The 20,532-nt window shown below is 39.5% G+C and overlaps 1 protein-coding gene across 5 annotated transcripts in view; it reads left to right on the forward strand.

Moving 5' to 3' along the window:
- Positions 1 to 1,729: 1,729 nt before the first annotated feature.
- SESTD1 (SEC14 and spectrin domain containing 1) overlaps positions 1,730 to 20,532 on the forward strand; it is a 49,051-nt gene continuing 30,248 nt past the window's right edge. For 2 of the 5 annotated variants that reach the window (XM_058809232.1, XM_058809228.1), the window contains exons 1-6: positions 1,730 to 1,906; positions 4,914 to 4,976; positions 5,652 to 5,754; positions 13,787 to 13,866; positions 17,142 to 17,250; positions 20,225 to 20,315. In XM_058809232.1, coding sequence (XP_058665215.1) covers positions 13,812 to 13,866; positions 17,142 to 17,250; positions 20,225 to 20,315 — 255 coding nt within the window. In that variant the 5' untranslated portion in view covers positions 1,730 to 1,906; positions 4,914 to 4,976; positions 5,652 to 5,754; positions 13,787 to 13,811. Of the gene's footprint in view, positions 1,907 to 2,060; positions 2,186 to 4,913; positions 4,977 to 5,651; positions 5,755 to 13,786; positions 13,867 to 17,141; positions 17,251 to 20,224; positions 20,316 to 20,532 lie in introns of those variants that run through there. The other 3 variants (XM_058809229.1, XM_058809230.1, XM_058809231.1) reach the window with 3 other exon arrangements.

Here is a 20,532-nt window from a genome sequence, read left to right on the forward strand (position 1 = left end):
GTGTAATAACATAACAGAGCGTAATAACTGCACTGTGGAGGATCTTAGACATGTGAAATAAGAAAGAGAAATTAATGTATGACAATCAGCTGTAGTTTTTCCTTTGTTGATTTTTGTCTTGCTCCTTTTAAAGATATATCAGTGATTCCCACTGAGCTTTCACATGTGTTGGGCAACAGATCACTTACCTAGTGTTCTGAATTACTATTTGTCCTTCAGTCAGGGCTTACAAAGATGCAGCCTGAGGGATCTCAAGTAAATATTGATGAATAGTGAAAGCTTCTATTATCTCAACTTTTGCCCACAAGTATGCAATAAGCACTAATGAGGAAGAGTGATCTAAAAGTTCTGTCTGGCACATTCTTAAATCATTAGTGAACACACTTAAAATATTGCTAAAGTTTTCCTCTTTTCATAAAGTAAAAATTAATTTATTTGGTTCTGTAAAGCAATTACTTTTGTTGAGAATCTGATGAAGGTAATTTATCTCTGTTTATCTCTGCAGGTTGTGAAGGAAGTAATTTTGCCTTTCCTCTTTCTTTGCTGCTGCTGTTTTAAGTATTCTTCCAGGAAAGAGAGGCCCAACAGAGAAGGTATGTTCTCAAGGCCTCCAGGCCTTATCTGAAAATCTGAATGACAATATCTTTAGCTCTTGCATGTCCAGTGGGTGGTGTTGCTGAGAGAGGGACAGCTTTGTGAGTGAACAGCAGCCAGGGATGAGCTCAGTGCCACAGGCGAGCCCCGATGGTGACGGTGAGGGTGATGGCTGCAGCAGATGTTGGCTGGACAGCAACCAGGAAAGGCGGTGAACAGAGGTGTTCTGCAAACTCTTGTTTTGAGGGAACAGACGAAGCAGTTGCAGACTTTGTGAGACAGTTTTCATACTCAGAATGAGATTCAGTAAATTATATTCAACTGCTCTGGAAAAACCAGGAGCAAAATTATGATTAAGATAGAGTTTGCAGAAGCCAAATTTTTAAGAGCCATTAGGTTACCTAATGATGTATTCAGCTAGGAGATTCAAGACTCCAATCTATCCTAGAGTGGTTAGGCTGAATGCAAGGCAAGTGTCCCAGCCAGCTTTCTTCACAGAATTTCTTTCTGCATTTTTGCTTCTATTATTTTAATCTTGGCATTACAGAGTTTTAGGGTGTTTGTCCAGGAGCTAAGACAGCTAATAATGGGTTATTATCTGCCATCGGAGGGGAAACAAAATACACACGTCAGTGCTGAATTGGACTAAATGATCCTCGTGGGTCCCTTCCAAGTCAGGGTATTCTGTGATTACATTCAGGATATTCTGCGATACTGTGGGTGCTGAAGCGTTGGTGTTGAAGGGCCCTGGGGCAGCCGACACCTGCCTGAGGCACTCGCAGCGTTCACCTGGGAGCCGCTGGGCTCGGATTGAGCACGCACAGCGCGTCTCTCCACAGAGCAGAGCGGCAGTACTGTTATTTTAACGCGGCTGCCAGCGCCGCAAACTCGGCAGTCGGACGGACAGCCGCTGGTCCCACGTTGGGTGTTTATCCCGGCCGGGCGGGGCGGCGGCCCGCGGGCGCACTGCTCGGCCGGGCCGCATTGTGTGCCGGCGGCCGGGCCGGGGCGGGGCGGCTCGGGCCGAGCGGCCGCGGCGGCTCCGCGCGGGGCGGGCGGGCGGCTCCGCGCCCGGGGCGGGGGCGGCGCTGAGCGGGGCAGCGGAGCGGGGGCGGGCCCGCCAGCGCCCGGCGCTCGCCGTCTCCTTGCCGACGGAGGAGGGGTCGGAGCCGCCCCCGTCCCCAGGGGCTGCCGCCGGGCTAGCGAGGCGGTGCGAGGCGGCCGAGGTTCGCCGCCGCAGCCCGGCCGGAGCGGGCGGGTCCAGGCTCCTCCCCGCGTCCTCCCAGCCCGGGCACCCGCAGCGCCGCATCGGGTGAGTACCGCGCTCCGGAGCGGCTCTGCCCCGGCCCCAGCCCCGCGGAGGGCGGCGCAGGCCCTGCGGCCTGGCCGCGCTTTGTTCCCGGGCGGGGCGCTCCGCTCCGCTCTGCCGTGCGGCCGCGGCTCCGGCTCTCCCGGGCGGCGGCGGCGGGGCCGTGCTGCAGAGCGGCCCCGGCTGCGAGCTCGCCCCGCCGCCGCTCGCTGCCCCGCCGTGCGCGCCTCTCGCCTGCCGGGGCACGGCGCTCGCTGCGGCCCGGGGGAACCCGCGCAACAGGTTCGGGCATTGTTCGAGCCGCCGCGACGGACGTGGCGGCGGGGGGGCTGCCCGGGGGGCTCCCGAGTGGCCGCCGCCGAGGGAATGTTTGCCTTTGTGCGGGCGCCGCCGCGGGTGTCGCGGCAGGCCCGGCCGGGAAGGAGAGGGCTGCGGGCGAGGGGAGGCAGCCGGGGGCGGGATTGGCTCCCGGCGGGGATTTTGGGGTGCGGGGCCGCCGGTCCGTCCGGCGGGCTGGAGACGAGTCACGGCCGTGTCACTGCCGCCGCGTCGGGCGCTCCTGGGTTTCTGGAAGCGCTGCCTGGTCGGGAAGCTGATTCACTGCTGAAGACGTGGTTGCTCGTGGCTGTGGTTACCCTTTCTTTGATTTTTCACACGTCTATTGTCCAGCAGTTTTGTCCTCTCCCCCTCAATTGCAGTGTCCTTTGCTACCCCCTAACAGAGCTTTTTAGCCCGGTAATTCTACGAAGGAGCGGATCTAAAGCATTGTTTTTGCTCAAGAATTTAAACGAGTGTGTGGAAGCAAGAGTGGAAAAAATTAGGGGACAGTGGTTCCTTATTTTTTTGACTTTTTGTAAGTTTTATAATAGCACAATTGATGAGGTTTATGTGGGTATGTATTAATAGATGCTTTTGTCTGTTGCTCTCTCATCTTTCTGCATCCCAAAGGAAATACTGGTCCTCTCCATTTTTAGTATTGCAGTGTCTGCAGTGTCCTCACAATTGGATCCTGATTTTCTTCATGCATTAAAATTCACAGTGATGAGGAAGTATTGGGTTTTTCCCCCTTTTCTCCCTTCCGTGACATTGCCTGCTAAGATTCAGTGTTTAGTAAATAATGAATGCTGTTACTACTTTATAGGATTACTGGTAGTTATTAATTACTGTGCTAATAAGGGTTCCCCTTTATCTGAATACGAGCATTTATAGTCCTAATACCATTGTCTGTACCAAGCAGAAACTGAAGAGAGAAAAGGGGGAAGGTGGACTGTAGAACAGAGCTGAAGCTTGCTCAGAGAGGCCTATGGCTTGCTGAGGTGCTGGTCATGCCTTGCTCTTTCAGGAGAAAAGCAGTGAGGCAGAGCACTGGACCAGGCTGCTCAGGGAGATTGTGGAATCTTCCTCTCTGGAGACATCAAAGCCCCTGCCTGGGCTGGGTCAGCACCAGCAGTCACCCGGGAATGTGTCCAAATGGGGTTCCATTAGAACCATTCAAATAGATGATCTCCAGAGGTCCCTTCCAATCTTAATAATCCTGTGATTCTGTGAAAATCTTCCACCAAAACTAAGAGTAATTACAATGTGGTATTAGGGGTGGATTTTTGGATTTTGCACAATTCTCCATTGATTGCTGCTTGAGGAGTGCTGTAAAATCATCTCAGCTGACTGTTTTTCCTGGAGTAGTTTACTAATCGATGATAATTTGTTTGAAGTTTAATTGATCAGTAACATCAGTTTTCCTAGAAGTACAATTTAAAAAATAAAATATATGCATTTTTAAATTTGTAGGCTGTAATTTTAAATTGGCTATGGATTCAAATTTCTTGGTTAAGCTTATGTAAACAAGGGAAATTCACATAGTTCCGTCATTTTCTGTCAGTAAAATAAAGGAGTCAGGTGAATTTCAGCTCAATTTCAGTTGGCTGTTGCTTGAGAGTGGCAGTAGGAAGGGAAACCAGAGGAATTTCTGTTCTTTAATACAGTGCTACCTAATTGTCAAGAATCTTTAGGAATAGATTATTGAGGGGAACATCTTTCTTCCCCAGTGATGATGGGTGGGGAAATACAGAACACCTTCAATAGGCAGCTTCTGATAAAGTAGGCAGAGCCTATCCTGGAAATGATGTTGCAGCATTTCCAGTGTGAATGTACTGAAGCTGTCTCAAGGACTTGCTGTTTGTATTTTTGTTCCCAATCTATAGGTGTGTCCTCTTGCCTTCTCTCCCATCTTTTTGAGGCTGACTAGAAAATTTCCATTAATAGGAGGGCATTTTTAATTTTAAATTTACTGTGAGTTAGATTACTCTAATAGCTGATCTCTCAGAATTACTGTAAAACCAGTGAAGTGTGTTTGTCATCTTGACTTTGCCTTTTACACAGCATGCACTAATTTGAACTTCTGGGGTTTTGTTGTTGGTTTTCATTTCATGGGTGGAATTTGATTGAGTTACAAGGTTTCCTGCAAGTCTTACAACATGTGCTGAGGTTTAACATTTGAAGCTTATATGTTAATTCCACATCTTCTAATACAAAGAGAGACTATTTATATTTTCTTACTGAAATTATACTTTGCCTTTTAAAATTTTATAGCAGTTGAGTATCTTTGTAGAAATACCTTCTTCCTCTTCACAAAACATCTACTAACACTGTTGTATTTTCAATTTAGCATAAAACTTCGTGTAGGTTACCTCTGATTGAAAGCATACCACAGGGATTCTGGTTCTTGTTACTTTCCCACTGCTTCCGGTGCTGCCTCAGGAGCATTGCCTGCTAACTATAAACAATGTTGATGTCTACCATATGTTTTGGTAGAAAGTGCAGGATTCCTGCTGTCCCACTGAACTGAAATGCCTAGCTTACTAGTATTTGTGAATATACAGCAGAAATGTTGACTCCCCTATCATATAGCTCTGTAAGAAACTCTTGTTTTCAATCTCCAAGGAAATAAAGTTTTAGATTGAATAGCAAAATCAAAAAATATGGTCAAATACTTTTTCATTTAAATTTACAGAACCCGGGATCTGGAGCTCAAACTTGTAACCCTAGCAGACAGTTTTGCATTCCAGTACCAATGGTAAGTAAGATAGGTCTCTTCCAAAAAGAAATCTTTATAATTTTCATACATTATATATGGTTCTTATGAAGCTTTGATACTGATGGATATACTGCCTAGAACAACATCTTTGCAGCTGGTTTTGTAGAAACTTAATTAGGCTTTAACTCATGCCTTCCTTAATTTACCTACTTTACTTTGCTTTCATTTTGTGGCTTCTAAAAAGTCTTTAAAAGGCACTATAACATAAACAAAACTGATAATAAAGTTAAATTCCATTGTTTGGCCATGAAGCTCGCAGTGCAGCTTGTGTTCCTATGTCTCTACATAGTGGTAGTGTCTCACAAGGGGAGGAGTGGCTGCAGATGTGTTAGGGGGTGTTTAAGCATAAGACTGGAGATAAGTGAATTCTACTTTTAAGAGGGTTCTTGGTAGTGGGTGAGAGTAAGGAAAGAAGTTTTAATAGCATCAAGGTAATTGCTGCTCTGATGGTGTTGATAAGCTTGTGCTGGAAGATAAATGAGGGACTTAGGAGCCTTGACTGAGCAAGTAGAAAATTGTGTTGGCAAAGCTTTTTGCTCTTCAGACTAAATAAGAGTGAGAGATTTTTGAAGTGAGGGTAACCTTACAGCAGATGCTAAACTCAACAAGGAAGCAAGTGAAAATCAATCTGGAGTGTTGTTTTCCTGTTTCCAGGTGAGAAGATGAACTGCTGCATTTTGGACAAGCTGAAGTTTGGAATGCTGGGACGTAAAGAACCCATTAAGAAGGAAATTACAGTAGTTGAGAGGAGATGAAGGTATGACTTAGGGCTTTGCAGAAACAGTAATTCAAGGGAGATAGATGTACTAAGTCCGTGAGAATTCAGAGCCAAGATCACTTCCTGTGATGTTGGCAGAGTGGTATTTGAGATGTGTTCTTAGTGAGGTATCATGAAGGATAGGTGTTGACCAGACCAAGTAAGGCCAAAGCAAAAATGTGTTCCAAGAATAAGGTAAATGGGTTTGGTGTTAGCTTGATGTTTTTGTCACAAAATGATATCTATGGCTGAACTTGACACGTCAATGCAGGCCTCAATCTTTCTGATGGTGCTCTGTTTGCTAATTCTTTCATTTTGCATTCTCACTTATAATAGTATCATTGGAAAATGTATGAGTGTTGCATCTATGGAGGATGTTTCAGGCAGCAGCTTAGTGAGCTTGATGGTATTTTCTCTGAAGCATGTGACCATTTATATATTGGTTTATTGGTTTATTTGTTGCTAGTGGAAGGCTACATGTTTTATTTTGAGGGGGTAGGAGAGAGGAAGAGTTGCTGTGATTACTGCAGGTGGTTGCTGTGGCTGATTTAATTTGTGATTTGCAGTTGAAATGTTCAGAATTTTTGATCTGAGTGCAGAATTTTTAATCTCAGTACAAAAACTGAAGACATCCATGAAAGTTAAGATTTATTTCTCCTGTACCCACTAATTGAAGGATATCTTAGGTAATTACTTTTGCTTTGTAGAGCAGTGAATTAATGGATTTCTGAAATATGTGAATAAGGTATTTATTTACCAGATCTGGAATATTTCAGTCTCTTGTACTCTCATGTTTGGTTAACATTAGCAAAATTTTCAAGTTATTTATTTCTTATTGAGGGGTTTTTTATTATTACCCTTACCATGGATACTTTGTGTATTGTGCAGTGAGGACATAAGAGTAATTTTTAATTTTATTTTTTTTAAGGCAGAGGAAATTGTTCAGGGTGTTTCAAGGTCTGCACAAAATCATACTCTTGAGCTGATAAATTTTTGGTCAGGTAGCAAACCCAGAGCTTTAGGGATTTGTAAATGGACTTTTTATTCGCCCCTTCTTCATTGTCATCTTGTTTTGGTCAGTTTCCTCCACTCCAAAAGAAAGATTGCTTTTGTGCCTGCTGCACAAGGTGGCTTTCAGTGTAGGGGAGCATTTCTTTTTGCTTCCACTCAGTGGAGTGTCACTATGCTGAGCTTGGAGTTGAATCCTGGGGCCCTGAGCCACATGCAATTGTAACCAAAGCAAATGTGTGTATTGTTATGAAGTGGTAGATTGTTTTCTTATACAAGTATTGCAAAAAGAACAGGAAGTTCTAATCTTGCACCCCAGAGGAAAGTGTTTTTCGTTTGTTCCAGACTGCCAGCAGTTGCACTCATCAGTACAGCTGTTTGTCTTTTGACTTGGCTGCCCATGGCCTGGACTGTCCAGTCTCATTCCACCCACTGTCCTAGTTCATTTTATGAACTACTGAAGGCATAGGAGCTTTCTGATCTTTCATCACAAACTGGTTTTGGACAGTTCCTTAAAGAGCTGGTGACAAGGTATTTATTTTTCCAAGCACTTGTGACTTGTATGTTTGTTTTGTTTTGTTGGGATGGTTTTGTGTTTGTTTGTTTGTTTTTTAAGAGGAGGGAGCTAGGGGAGGACTAGTTTTATTTTACTATCTGTAGGTTATTTTTCTTCTCCCCCTCATGAAGTATTTCTGTGGTAGAAGTTGCAATCCATGTGATTGTGTACTACTCCCATGTGACTTCTGATTAAGGAAAATTTTAAGACCTAAAAATTAGAATTTTCTTTTAATGAGTTTTAGCACAGTGTAATGAGGAAGAGAAAATATTTTGGCTATGCTTTGAGTATAGCATTTCAATTGACATATTGCTGTGTAAAAAGTGGTGGAAGAAGCAGCCTCTCAACTTGCATTGTTTTCTGTATTCTGTGGTTACTTGATAGTGATGCAGCTTCTGCTGGTTTGGCTGCCTGTTGTAAGGGAAGGGAGGATATGAGGTAGATTGGTCTTCTGATGCAGGTGGGCAAGCTGTAGGGTTCTTCAGGAAGGTAAATGGTGTCTCTCTCTGTATGTGAGAGAGTGGCAAAATGTGGCTGGAATATTCCATGAGAGGGAATATACAGAAGCATCCAAAACCTGTGGCTTAGTTTCTCTACTCTTCTAGATTAAAGAGGTCTGAAAACTGCTATAACTTAGCATAGGCCATGTGTGTGGCTTGGACTGAGGCTGGAAAGGGTTGAAAACTCTAGCAAGCTCACACACCTTTGGTGTCTCATGGTGCAGCATCGTTATGAATGCGTGCACGTGTTCCTTTGGGTTGGGCGAGTTTGCCCTCTGCGCATGGCCAGTGAGTCCAAGGAGTGCAGTTCTTTGAGAGCAGAAGTGCCCATTGCTGCACAGGACCCTGTGGCTGGCCCTGTTCTGTGGAAAGACTGAGGTGTTGGTGTTGTCTCACAGCTGTGCATGCAGGTGTTATTGTGCATCCTGAGTTACATTGTTTCTGTGCTTGGTACTCTTCCTTTTTTTCCCCTCTGGCCCTTGCTTGAAGTCTGAGGAAAAGCTCTGCCTTTGTGTGAAATGAATAGCTGACTGTGATCAAAGTTAGAACTCAACACACAATGACTTTTTCTTCTCAGATGGCATAACCTCTTACTCACCTGTTCTCCATTTGCTGGTTTGCTATTCATTATATTGCTCATCGCTTCCTTTTGTTGCTTGTCTTTTTATTTCACTTTTCACAGAATGTTGAGGGATTGAAAAAGGATGGGAAATGAATATGGAAGATGGGATAGATAGAGGAAGTAGTGAACAGACAGTTCTTTTGAATTCTATTATTAACTTTAGTTAGAAGACAAGATTTGAACTTTCAAATGAAAATGGAGTGGAATTGGAATTTTTCCAAGCTTAAATTTGTTGTGGCTGTGACAATGTGCTTTTGAATCATGGTCTAGCATGCTGTTTATCCCAGCTTTAACCCAAGTCAGAGCACATTTTCAGTGTGTTCTTTGAACTGCCATGGCAAGTTGCTGAGTTAGGGTACTAACAGTACATGTATAGTGGAAAGGGCATTGAGTGGTTGCATCTTGCTTTAGAGTTAAAGCACCTTACATACTCATGAAATCAGTCTGTGTTTTTTTATTTTCTGACTTCTTTAGTGTGAATTAGCAGGTTAAAGAAGATCAGAAATTTTTTTTTTTGTGTACAATTTCAGACATAGCATAAAACTTCTGTGGGTTTTTCTGGATGGTTTTTACTGATAGTAAAAAAGTAAAAAATGTGGAAGTGGTTGAAAAGGCAAAAAATTTGATATTCCTTAAATATCTGAAGTTACCTTTTCTCCTGAGGGCTCTAATATTAAATATTTGTTAGTGCTGCTCATAATATCTTAAAGAGTAAAAACCAAACACTGCATTTGCATATGTGAGCTGATGTTTCTCTATCAGGTTTTATTGTTATTTTGCAACTGTCCAGCTGCATAGCTGAGTTCCAGGTGCTTTTTAATTGAAAACAGCATTAACTAATAAATATTTACAGCCTTTTTCTATTTTTGGGGCAGGTTTATGCTTCTCAAATTACCCTGGGGCATCAGCCCTGGAGACACCTTCGTTTGTAGTCTCTCTTTGTACAGCTTTGCTGTGGGAGAGATGACATCCTTTAATGTAGCTTTAAAGGAAGTTGAAATAATAATCTACATAGATAATTGTGATACTCAGCTTTCTCCCTGTCTTTTACATGTGGATTTTATTTCTGTGTGGAACAGATGAACTAGTTTTAAGCTGATTCAAGGAAAAAGAGGGTAATGGCTTGTGGGTTCAAGTCAGTGTCTGAAAAAGCCTGTGTGCTGGCTTCAGAGAATGAAGATGTTAATTTTGATGGTCTGCAATTCAAAAGTTGATCTAAAAGAAAAAAGTGTTTTCATTCTACATGATTTGAGGCCTTTTTTCCTTTGGTACTTCAGAATGTCTATTGTTATTTGTGCTATTGTTTGTGCCTGGACTTGCAAGCTGCTACAGTTTTGAACCTAGCTGCCCATCTGCTCCTTGGTTATTTATAGGCAGATTTGTGGAGCTCCTTCTAATCCCTCAAGTCTTCAAAAACATTAATGAATTAAACATCACAATACTCTTGTAAAAAGAGAATTAAATGGAGAAACTGAATGGAGACTAAAAGAGGATAAATGACTTGCTGAAAGCCATATGTATATTTCATAGCAGAACAGAGAATAGAAACCAGATTCTTTTTTTCTTACTTGTAGTCCTGTGCTCAACAGACCAGCTACATGCTCTTGTGAGATACATGCTACAGGAGTGAAGAAAGAACACGTTCTTTGAATCTTGCAACAGATGCTCATGTGCAGACTAACCCATCCCAAGACCTTGCACCATATATTGAGAGTATTAAAGGTTTCAGGTCTAGCAGGCATGAATAAACATGTTAATATTAATTCTCATTAAGCCTGAATTTGTTTTGATTGTTAATGTTTTAGAACAGTGGTTTCTGCTGGGTTGCTTAGAAAGAAAACACCTGTTACCTGCAGGAGACCTCCTCTCTGGCATCTTAGTTCCACTTGTCCAGTCAACCTGGCCCTCTTCCCCATCCTTAATACACTTTTACAATGGCTGTAAACAGTGTCTGGACATTGGTTCTTATTTACTTTTTTAATTCAATGGCAGTGAAGATGGATAGCACAAATTGCAGGCAAAACTTTGCATTCATCAGAAATTTTGCACTTTGGTGAATTACACGTAGTATTTATTGTGTGTGAGTTCTTTTGATTTTTGGCTGGGTGGTTTTTTATTGTATTTTTGTTTGTTATAGGTCATTGTTTGTTTTTGTTTAGTTTTTGTTGTTGGAAGAACTTCCAAAATTTTAGATGTGTGGAGTAAAACATTGTAATTTGCAGTTGTTCCAAAGTCTAGAAATGGTGGAGGATCCAGCCTACTAAATTGTGATTTGATTTCACATTGGAGTGCAGCCTGAAATATTGTTTTGCAACTTTTACCTGTTCTGTAATTTTGTTGAACTATTTGTTTACTATTTCCCAGTCTCTCCTTCATGTATACATGTTTCATGTTTGTATGTAAGAGAATTTTCTCCACAAATAGTATTAGTTTCTGCTTGTCAAGGGGATTGGAAGAGTTGTCTATTTCACTGGGATGCCTTTCAAAGATTTAGGTTTTAAATACAAATACTATGCAAATTTAGTGTTGCCACCTTCTTGTGGAAATCTTCAAAAGAATGAATACATTGTTGGAGGCTGACCATAACTATGTTGATTTAATAACCTGGAAGCCTATGTCATTCTAAACAAGTTCAGTGAGGTTCTTGAAAGCGTATTGAATGAGTCCAGGAAACATGTTAAATAAAAGAATTACAAGTTCTACAGTTTGCTATGTGGTATTTTATGGTATGATGGCAAAGTAGGTTCTAGGTGGGCGCAAAGCACTCTACATTGTTTCTGAAATTCAGCAAACAAAAGTAACCTCTTTATTTGTTTAGTATTTGTAACATTTCAGCATATAAAAGTTATGTCTTTTGATTTGTAAATTGTTAAATGCAGCTTTGTATTTACTTACTCCTGAAGTATTGCACTTTCCTCTCGTGAAATCTGTTGTCTTCAGTGCTTTTGTTTTTCGTCAGTAGCTTTTCTGTGTTTAATGAAACCAAATGGGTTTTTTATTGATGAATAGACACTGAATATATTTCTTTCAGCTAAATAATGGTAAAATATTGAGGAAGAAGTCACTCTTTCCTCATGCTAAACTGAGAGCTTGATGGAAAATTTTAAGAGCGTGTCATTTTTCTTCTTCCAACAAACTGAAGACTTTGCATAAGTTTTGTAGGTCTAAATACATTGCAAAGGTGCAAAGCAGTGTACCTTTTCAAAACACCTTCAGTAGCTCCTATTGAAAAGTAGATGCCAGCTTTCTTGAAATGGTTTCACTTTCTGATATTAAAAAAGACATTTTGTTTAATTTATCCTGAGACTCTTTCGACATCCAAAATAGAGAAGGATGCTAAGCCTGTTTTTTAAACTGAAGACTTTCTTTTTTTTCTGGTATGTTCTGATAACCAGCTGTGGTGGGAGTTTTCTTGTAGATGAAACCTATCCAAGCTCTCCCAGAAGAGAGGCAATTGTACCCTTCAGGAGTTTATGGAACAAAGGCTAGGTGTTTGGAATTGCCAGCAGTTGTTCTAACTGGTCTGACTCACCTCCCTCCACTCTGAACAGAAAGCTTCCTTTGGTTCCAGGAAATACTGAATAAAAGAACTATTTTGATCCGTGGACAGTGCCACTACTGTGGCAGAAAGCCAAGCGATGCTTTCATATTAAATAAATAGGTCTTTTCAGAGCAGCAGAGAAACATGTTCCCTGGAGTCAGTGAGCTGATGCAGACTTTTGTTCCTGTGTGAAAGTACAAAGATAATGAAGTGTGTGTAGGTTTGAACTTCCTTTATTGATTATAATAAAGAGGCATGTGTAATAATTTGGAAATGTTACTTGGGGAGGATGGGGAAAAAAACATTTAGGTATGTGTTCCACATCTTGAAAAAGGGAAAATAAAGAGAACTGCTGAAGTTAAAAAGCTTACACAGAGTGGTTTGAGAGATAAAAATGACTGCCTGAGTAATTCTGGAATTTTGTGTTTTATGCAACAAATAACTACAAATCTTTGTCTAAAGCATACAGGAAGCTTTAATAGAATGCTTTTTTGAGTAGTTGTTCAAAGTGCAGGCTGTCATGGGACTCAGTTTCCTGAGAAAATTAAAAGTTGTTTGTTTCCTTCTGTAATACATGAAGTGTGAATTCTATATAATTGGCAAAAATTGCACTTCAATATGGAGATTTTGGAATAAGAGGTGAGAATGAACATTGTGACACATTACACATTGGAATAGGAAGAGACAGTAAAAAGCTGTTGAAATGTTTTTTCTTTTTTATAATAATATGATAGTTCTTTTTTTTTTTTGTTATGAAGCTCATTGTTTTAACATGAAAAGGAATAACTGTTTTACCTCAGGTTATTTGGATTTCTCTGGATTTTTTTTGTTTTCTTTTTTTTTTTCCTAAATAGTTTATAGTTTTTGTTCCATTAACTTCCCCCATGCTAGGAAAAAAAGTTCTCTTTGTGTGCATTCTGGAATATCCAGAGGGAGAATTCCAGGTTGCAGTCTGATGCCCTGGGCCTGGAATGGGAAAAAAAAAATCGATTTTGATCTGTTTAAATTTTGACTGATATTGGCACATATCTTGAATTGAATATCTCTGAGCAGAATTAGATTTTCTAATTATATGGATTGATCTGTGGAAGTAGGACCTCAGAAAGTTACAAGCAGATGCCAGTTCCTACTTTGTGTTGGCTGGAAGAGGAAATTGCCGTTCAGCCATCCTGTGGATTTGTCAGGCAAAAAAGCTTCATCATGGTGAATTGCAGTTCACAGTGCAATAAAAATTGCATGAGGATAAGGAGGAGGCAAAGGAAGCAGGAGCATTTGTGGGTATAGATTATGGGTAGGACGTAGTTATTCAGGCTGTTGGATGTTTTTCTTCAGCTGAAGCCCTGCTAATGGCAGGGTAATGGCAGTGTCCTGACAGAAATGTAGCATAACATATTTAGATAATTATTGTATTCTTGGTAATACCAGACAGACTGTGCAGAAACACAACCTTATTTGCACTTATTTTACATCTGAATGAGCAAACAGATGACCTACCCGAAAATTAATTGTAGTTTATTATGGTTGGGAAATGGGATTTTATATAAATTATCTTGTTGTCCTTGGTTCAGCTTCTGCTTTGGTTTTTCTTGTTGGACTGTTTGTTCCCCCCCGTGAGGGAAAAGAAATCTTTAATTAAATGTTGGTATGAATAATGCCTATAATGATCTTTTTTCTTAAGTTTTGACAGTATTTTAGATTTTGGTTACAGTGTTCTGTTCTTCCTTCAGAAGAATACTGAAGTGTAACACTGTGAAACACTGTAACTGATTTCCCATGCCTGACAACTTCAACTTCTTGTGTTTCAGGGCTGCGAAAAGTATCTGCAGTAGAATGGAAGCGTCAGTAATATTACCCATTTTGAAGAAAAAATTGGCATTTCTTTCAGGTACAATTTCAGTTTTTCTCAACTGATTCCACCCTGAATAATTTGGATAGGATATTTAAGTTGGTTATTTGCATTTTCTGGATGTATTTAACAAAAATGTGTGGTTGGTTAGTGCTTTGTCATATTCCAAAAGAATCTCTGGAACTCTTTATCTAGTAGCCATGGTGTTGGTGTTTAGGACTTGGCTTTGCTGTCTCCTGTAGCTCAACCTCCAAAATTTTCAAGAAGTTTCTGTCTATATGTAACAGACTGATGATTTAATAGATATCCCAAACTCTTCCTTGCTGGTTTGGATTTTTAGTTTTTTGTTTTTAGAAAAACAGCATGAATATTTTCAGGATTTTCTGTAGAAAATTTTACTTTTCACCTGTTTTTTCTCCAGCATAGAAACACATGGGAGCAGAATTAGCCATGCATTGCAACAGTTTGATTATTGCCAATAAGTTAATTCAGAGAAAGCTGTAATTATCACTGTATTTATTAAAACTTCCTGAATCTTATGTTGAAGGTAACTTTTTCTCCTCCCTCTGCAGAAAAAAAAAAAAAAGGAAGTCCTTCAAATGGTGAAAGACAATTCCTTGCTGGTTTCAGTGCTGTTGTAGGCAGCTGTGTTAGTTCTTGGTGTTTGATTGTCTGATCTAGTGTTGGTAGGTAACTCACAGAACACTTGTCAACTTCAAAAACTGACAAGTGTTGCCATAAATATTCTTCTGGTTTAGTTTATTTTTATTTTAGTTTATGTTTTTAGCCAGTCTTGTTTAGCCTGCTCGAATCACCTGAGAAGTGAAACCTGCTCTTTTAGATAATGGAACTTATTTTGCTTTAAATTTGCCCACTGTCTCCAGCAATTGCAAATATAACAATTCCTTTTTAAAAACAAGCAATCAAATCCCTAAAACTCAGCTCACATTAAAGCCTGGGACAGTTCTTCCACAGTAACAGCAGATGTGCAGTGAGTTGGTGGTTCAGCATTATATTGCAAGGGGATATTCTCATTAACTAGAGTGCATTTTCAAAATGCTATTAAAGCTGCCTGATCCGTTTGGAAAGACAGACATTCTTAGTGGAAATTAATTTATTGAGTGGCATTTTAAGTGCTAGGAACCATTTTGGTTGTATGTATTTCTAAGTAGGTTTGATCATTTTGGAATTGATTGGTATTAATGGGTGCTTTAATTTAATGAATGATAAAGCTTGATGCAGAAGGATTTTTTAGCATTCTTCAGTGTAGGCAAAGTAACCTGACAGCCACAAATCAGTTCATCATGTCTCTTTACATCAATTTTACTCTATACTTTCATAGTAGTTTCATTACTAATTAAAAACATATACTCAGAAAAATACTATTTTAGGAAAGTCCTGCAGTGTTTATGTGCTGAAGTCTGTTGTCATTTTTGAGTTAAATTGGTATAAATAATGTTTTTCTGGAAGCAAAACAGTGGTTTCTGATGGAAATCCATGGCTAGTGTAGTTTTCATGCTGATAAGTCATTACACATAGCACAGAAGAAAAGGCAAGCTCCTAAGTCAACAAAAAGCCTTGAACAACCATTTTTTTTTTTTTCCCCTGCTTTTGTAATGCTCTCAGTTGCTTTCCTTAGCAGTGTTTACAAGCTGGAGGAAAAACCTGTCAGTTGTTACACAAGATGACTTCTCATGAAATAATTATTTAGATAATTATTCTGGTCTTTTTGTGAAATGTCAAGAGATTATATTTCTGGGATTTGGGTTGTGCTTTGTTTAGTCAGTTCAGCAAATGCTATTTAAATCCAAGCATTTTCCCTTTTTCTCTGCTTCCTCACTCCAATTTTCAGGCTTTTTGCCATTCAGAGACAGAAGGGTGGACAGTCTGTAAATAACTGTTGCTGTAGATTGTTTCTGCTGGAAGCATCTGGCCATTTGTCCTTTCTCATACAGCACCACTCTTCAATTCTTCAGTTTAGAAATACAGTTATTAAAAAGTGTGTTGCTGTTTTCCTGGAACAATTCTCTCACAAAAGAGAGGAAGGGAGGGGAGCACAGCTACTGCAGTGGACCACTGAAAGCAGTAGGTTCTTCAGGAAAATATGCAAAATATCTATGTATCTGGATCTTTAAAACTCCAAATTTAGAGTGTTTGCACAGCTTTGGAAACAAGAAAAAAAAGGCCTGTTGCAATTAAGATTCTAACATATGTTGTGTAAACAGTGTTTGTTCATTATCTTGCATGCACTTTGTGGATGGGGAGAATTCTTATCAAGTTATGTCAACATATGTGTATGAGTCTGCAAGCATTGCTGTGCTTGTGCCTTTTCTTGTTTCTGCATGGCTGTTACTGTTCTGTAAAAAGTTGTTCTTCCTGATTAGATGGGACTTCAGTTCTACTGAAGAACTTCAAGAAGCAAAAGCATAATTTAATTGCTTTAGCCATGTGAAAAACAGTTTGAGAGTAAATATGTTCTTAGATTATAGGAATTCACTTTGCTTGATTTTTACCCAAATAAACCTGTGATTACAGATGTCTTTGTACATGTCTTTTTCTAAAATACAGACAAGATTGTTTAGTAATTGACTCCTACATATGCTTAAGTACATTGTGGTTGTGGGGTTTTTTTCCTTAATAAAATAGATAATTTATCAAAATTTACTGTTTCTGATATTGTTTGTATAAGTTTTACCAGAAAGGTTTGAAAATGCAGGTGAAGATTAAGGCAAGCAGTTGGAAATACATATCTTAATTGTCAGGTGACTGTTAGCTGTTTATAAATAGGTCTAGAAATTTTTGTATGTTTGAAGGAAGTGCCAGTTCAGGGCATGTGCCTTGGGCAGCCTGTGTGGTACAGGATCTCCTGTAGTAGTCAGCTGGGCTAGGAAAGTCCTCCTTTTCTAGGAGCTCCAGTTGGAGCTTCTGGGGACACGCTCAGCTTGGGACTGCACTAGGTTTCTCATAGGCTGGTAGTCTAGAAGGACTAGGAGATGCATTTTAATAGTATAATGTAAAAATGAAAAAAAAATTGCTTCTGGACCACTTGACTTGTGTTGTTTATATTGAAAGTATTAGATAAAAAATTGTGACAGCTGTGGATGTGGGCTATGCTCTGATGCCCTGGTGATGTTTTAAATATCCATGTGGTGAATGAACCTTCACGGCTGAGAGGTGAAATATCAGTTGACGTTTTCACAGCAACTTTAAAGATTGCTTTTGTGATGAAGTTTGAGACCACTTAACTGCAAAGTATTTATTCAGCTTAAACCTCATCACATTAACTTTGTAATTACTTTTTCTCTCTGAAACAGGAGGGAAGGACAGAAGAAGTGGCCTCATTCTGACGATTCCATTATGCCTTGAACAGACGAGCATGGATGAGCTGAGTGTCACACTAGACTATCTTCTAAGTATACCAAGGTGATTTAGAAGGCATTCTGTTCACAATGGTTTTTTTCCCAGTAGTAGAAGGAATCTTTCTATTGTTTTTAATTTTGTTTTCTCTTCTTTACCAAATTAATTTTATGTAAATGTTTGTTTAGAGTGTGATACTGAGTTAGAAACACACATCCCAATAAGCTAAGGGATATGTACTAAGGCTTGTCTGTGTCCTTTTGTGTCCTTGTGTTCTCCTTTCTTGGGATAGCTTTTTTCATAATTTCTTTTTAATGACAATGCACTCAAATTGCTGAAGTAAATTAATGAGCCATTTAAACCAAACTCCCAAACTTGCAAGGACAGCATTGCCCATTGTCCTTTCCGTGCTACATTCCTAAGCTTGGTAGCTTATAGGGCTTATGTTTCAAAGTGCACTAAGTTAAAAATATACAGTCTTAGTGAAGTTAGTGAGCAGCTTGTGGTACTGCTTAAATGTGCTGCCTGAAAACTTGGGTATCCTGTCATCCTTAGCTTGCTGTAAAATCATTGTTGTTCAAGTTCTGTGCATGTGTAACTGACAGCTTATAGAGACAGTTTTTGATCCTGGCTTAGTTACCTGTATTTCTTTTTTCTTAAGATCCAGGGATTGATCTTTATCATATTTTTTTTCTGTCATGTGCCACTGCTTTATAAAGAAAAGGAGCCTCTCAGATGCATGTTTGTTTTTATATCTTTTCAAATCTCTCTTCTGGAAACAGAGCAGCAGTGGCATAACTGAAGACACCCAGTGTACTTTGCATGTTTTAATCTATAAATGTTTATAAAACACAGTTAAGGGATCCAGTGTTGGGGTTTTTTTGGTAGATTAGACTTTTAAAAATCCTGATTGGTGAGAGAGAAGCAAAGAATAAATTCAGGTTATTTGAAAGTAAAACATCAGGTGGTGTATGTGAAGATACTGCAAGGCATTTTAGTTGTGTAAGTTTGAGGGCTTTTTAAACAGCTTGCTGTCTTTTGTAAAGTGGTGAAACACCAACTGGTCATCCACACAAGTCATGTCATTGACTTAAGGACTTGGCCGTATTTGTGGAACAGATGCAGGCATTCTTGTTCTAGTAAGCATTAATTATTCCACAGTCTCATCCTGATGTATGTCTTTACATACATTAGCGCAACAAAAACTGTCTAAAAGCTGAACCAAAGTGCTCTTTGTACTCAATAGAAACTGGGAAATAATCTGAAAGTGAAGTCAGTGTTCCCACATTTAATGCTCTGTGTCAGTTGTGGAAAAAATGACCTGTCTTCTATGGTGGCAGTATGGAAAAGTCATTGTTGGTTTGGTCCGCATGTTGTTTTTCAGTGGGAAATGCAAACTTTGGCCTAAGCACTTCTCTTTTTTTGTTCTGGAAAAACTTGCTGAACAGTGTTTGGGGAAAATAGGGCTGAGAGGAGGGATATTGTCCCAAATCCAGGTAGCTGTCCAAACATTAATACTACTTTTTTCCCCAAGTTCTATGTGTAAAGTAACATAATATGTTTGACTTTTAATTCAGTTCTGTCTGGCATATGATGTAACTGCAACTGGTTTGAGATCTACAGTCTAGTGTGGATTGCTGGCTGTGTCAAAAATTGGAGAGGCATAACTGCTGAAAGTGTTTTGGGTAGAATTTCTTTGGAATATTTGTGTAAAGCCATTCTAAAATTTCAGACAGCTTATTCCTAGTGTTGAAGTATGCTGTTATGCCTTTCTTTGATAGTATTTAAAATTCTCAGATTCTGAAGAGATCTGTTCAGAACTGAAGAATAAAAGTGGCAACATTATGATGTTGTCTGTTCCCACTAAAGTTTGCTTCCTTTGTTGTATTCTCTTTATTGTGGCTCAAATCACCAAACTTTTTGCTTTTTATTTTAACTTACCTACAAACACTTGCATTGGCTAACCTTTCCAGAAGTGGTAGGTCACTTCTGAATTGGATTGGTTGTGTATTTTATTGGGTTTGATAGGGTTTTAATAGGGTTAGTAGTAGAGGGGCAGATGCTGGTACTGCTCGACTCCAGTGAGCCTAAGGAAGTCATGTCACAAGATGCTGTAGTTACACTCGTCACCTCATTCTTCAAAGCAATTCTTTGAGTTGGTTTTTGATTGGAAATTGCACTAGTAAAGCCTGACTCTTCAGACTGCTTCCAGAAAAATCATGTGTGTGATCTTAGATGTTCCTTAAAACCAAAAGCATTCATGGACTGTTTAAATAGCCAAGTTTAATTATTGTTTCCTAAATCGGCTAGTAAAATGCCTTTTTTCCCCTCTTTTTATTTTTTTAAACTTCAAAGTGAATTTGTCTGCTACCCATACTTGATGAAGCTCAGCGTAAACATGAAATAAATAACAGTTAATTTCTTGTTGTGAAACATAATGCTGACTGTTGCATGCCTTGTTCTTTGTAAGCTAAGATCACAGAAGTAGCTTTGTTTTGTAATTGCAGATTTAGGAAAGATTACATAATGCTTTCCTGCAGCTCGTAAATGTCATGGATTTTATTAGCTTATAACTTTGCCAACACAAGAATTTCAACCTGGGACGTGATATCTAGTGTGGTAACTAATGTTAAACCATGGGCTCACTTGCAAGTTCACTTCTGGATGCTCCTTGTAAAAACTGACATCTCTTTGTCTTCTTTATGACACTGTAAATTGTTCTCTTTTCTGAGGATTTTGTCAAGTTAATGGTTATGAGACCTTTTCAGAGTTGCTACAGTTTAAAGAAACTTTACTTGTAATATGAGATATACTTCAATCTACTGAAAAAATGTAATTTTTAATATCCAATAATATGCTGGAGCATTAAAATTGGAAGTTATTTTATAAATTAGTCAACTTCAGGTTTATAAGACAGTGTTTCTATAAGGAAAAAAGCTGTGTAGTTATATTTTACAGGAGGCTTGAAATCTGAAATTGGCATGGTATGACGCTGTTAGAGTGAATTTTATGCTTTTCTACGTGTTTTTTTTTCTTTTAGTGAGAAATGTAAAGCTCGAGGATTCACTGTGATAGTGGATGGCAGAAAATCTCAGTGGAACGTGGTAAAGACAGTTGTGTTAATGCTCCAGGTAAATAAGTATTTATATGTTCATAGTTGGCTGATTAGTTTTATGGATGTGAACCCAATGGCTGTGTTATTGTAGAGACAGTAATTTCCTTAAAATGTGGTTCTGTCATGAGTTCTGTGCAGCAGGAAGAAATTCTGAAAAGCAGATGCTACAGCTCACTCAAGTGAGAGACAAATTCCTTATATGCTGAGACCACACAATTGTGGACCTTTTTCTG

The sequence above is a fragment of the Ammospiza caudacuta genome, chromosome 8 (genome assembly GCF_027887145.1).
Source record: "Ammospiza caudacuta isolate bAmmCau1 chromosome 8, bAmmCau1.pri, whole genome shotgun sequence".
Classification (NCBI taxonomy): Eukaryota; Metazoa; Chordata; class Aves; order Passeriformes; family Passerellidae; genus Ammospiza; species Ammospiza caudacuta.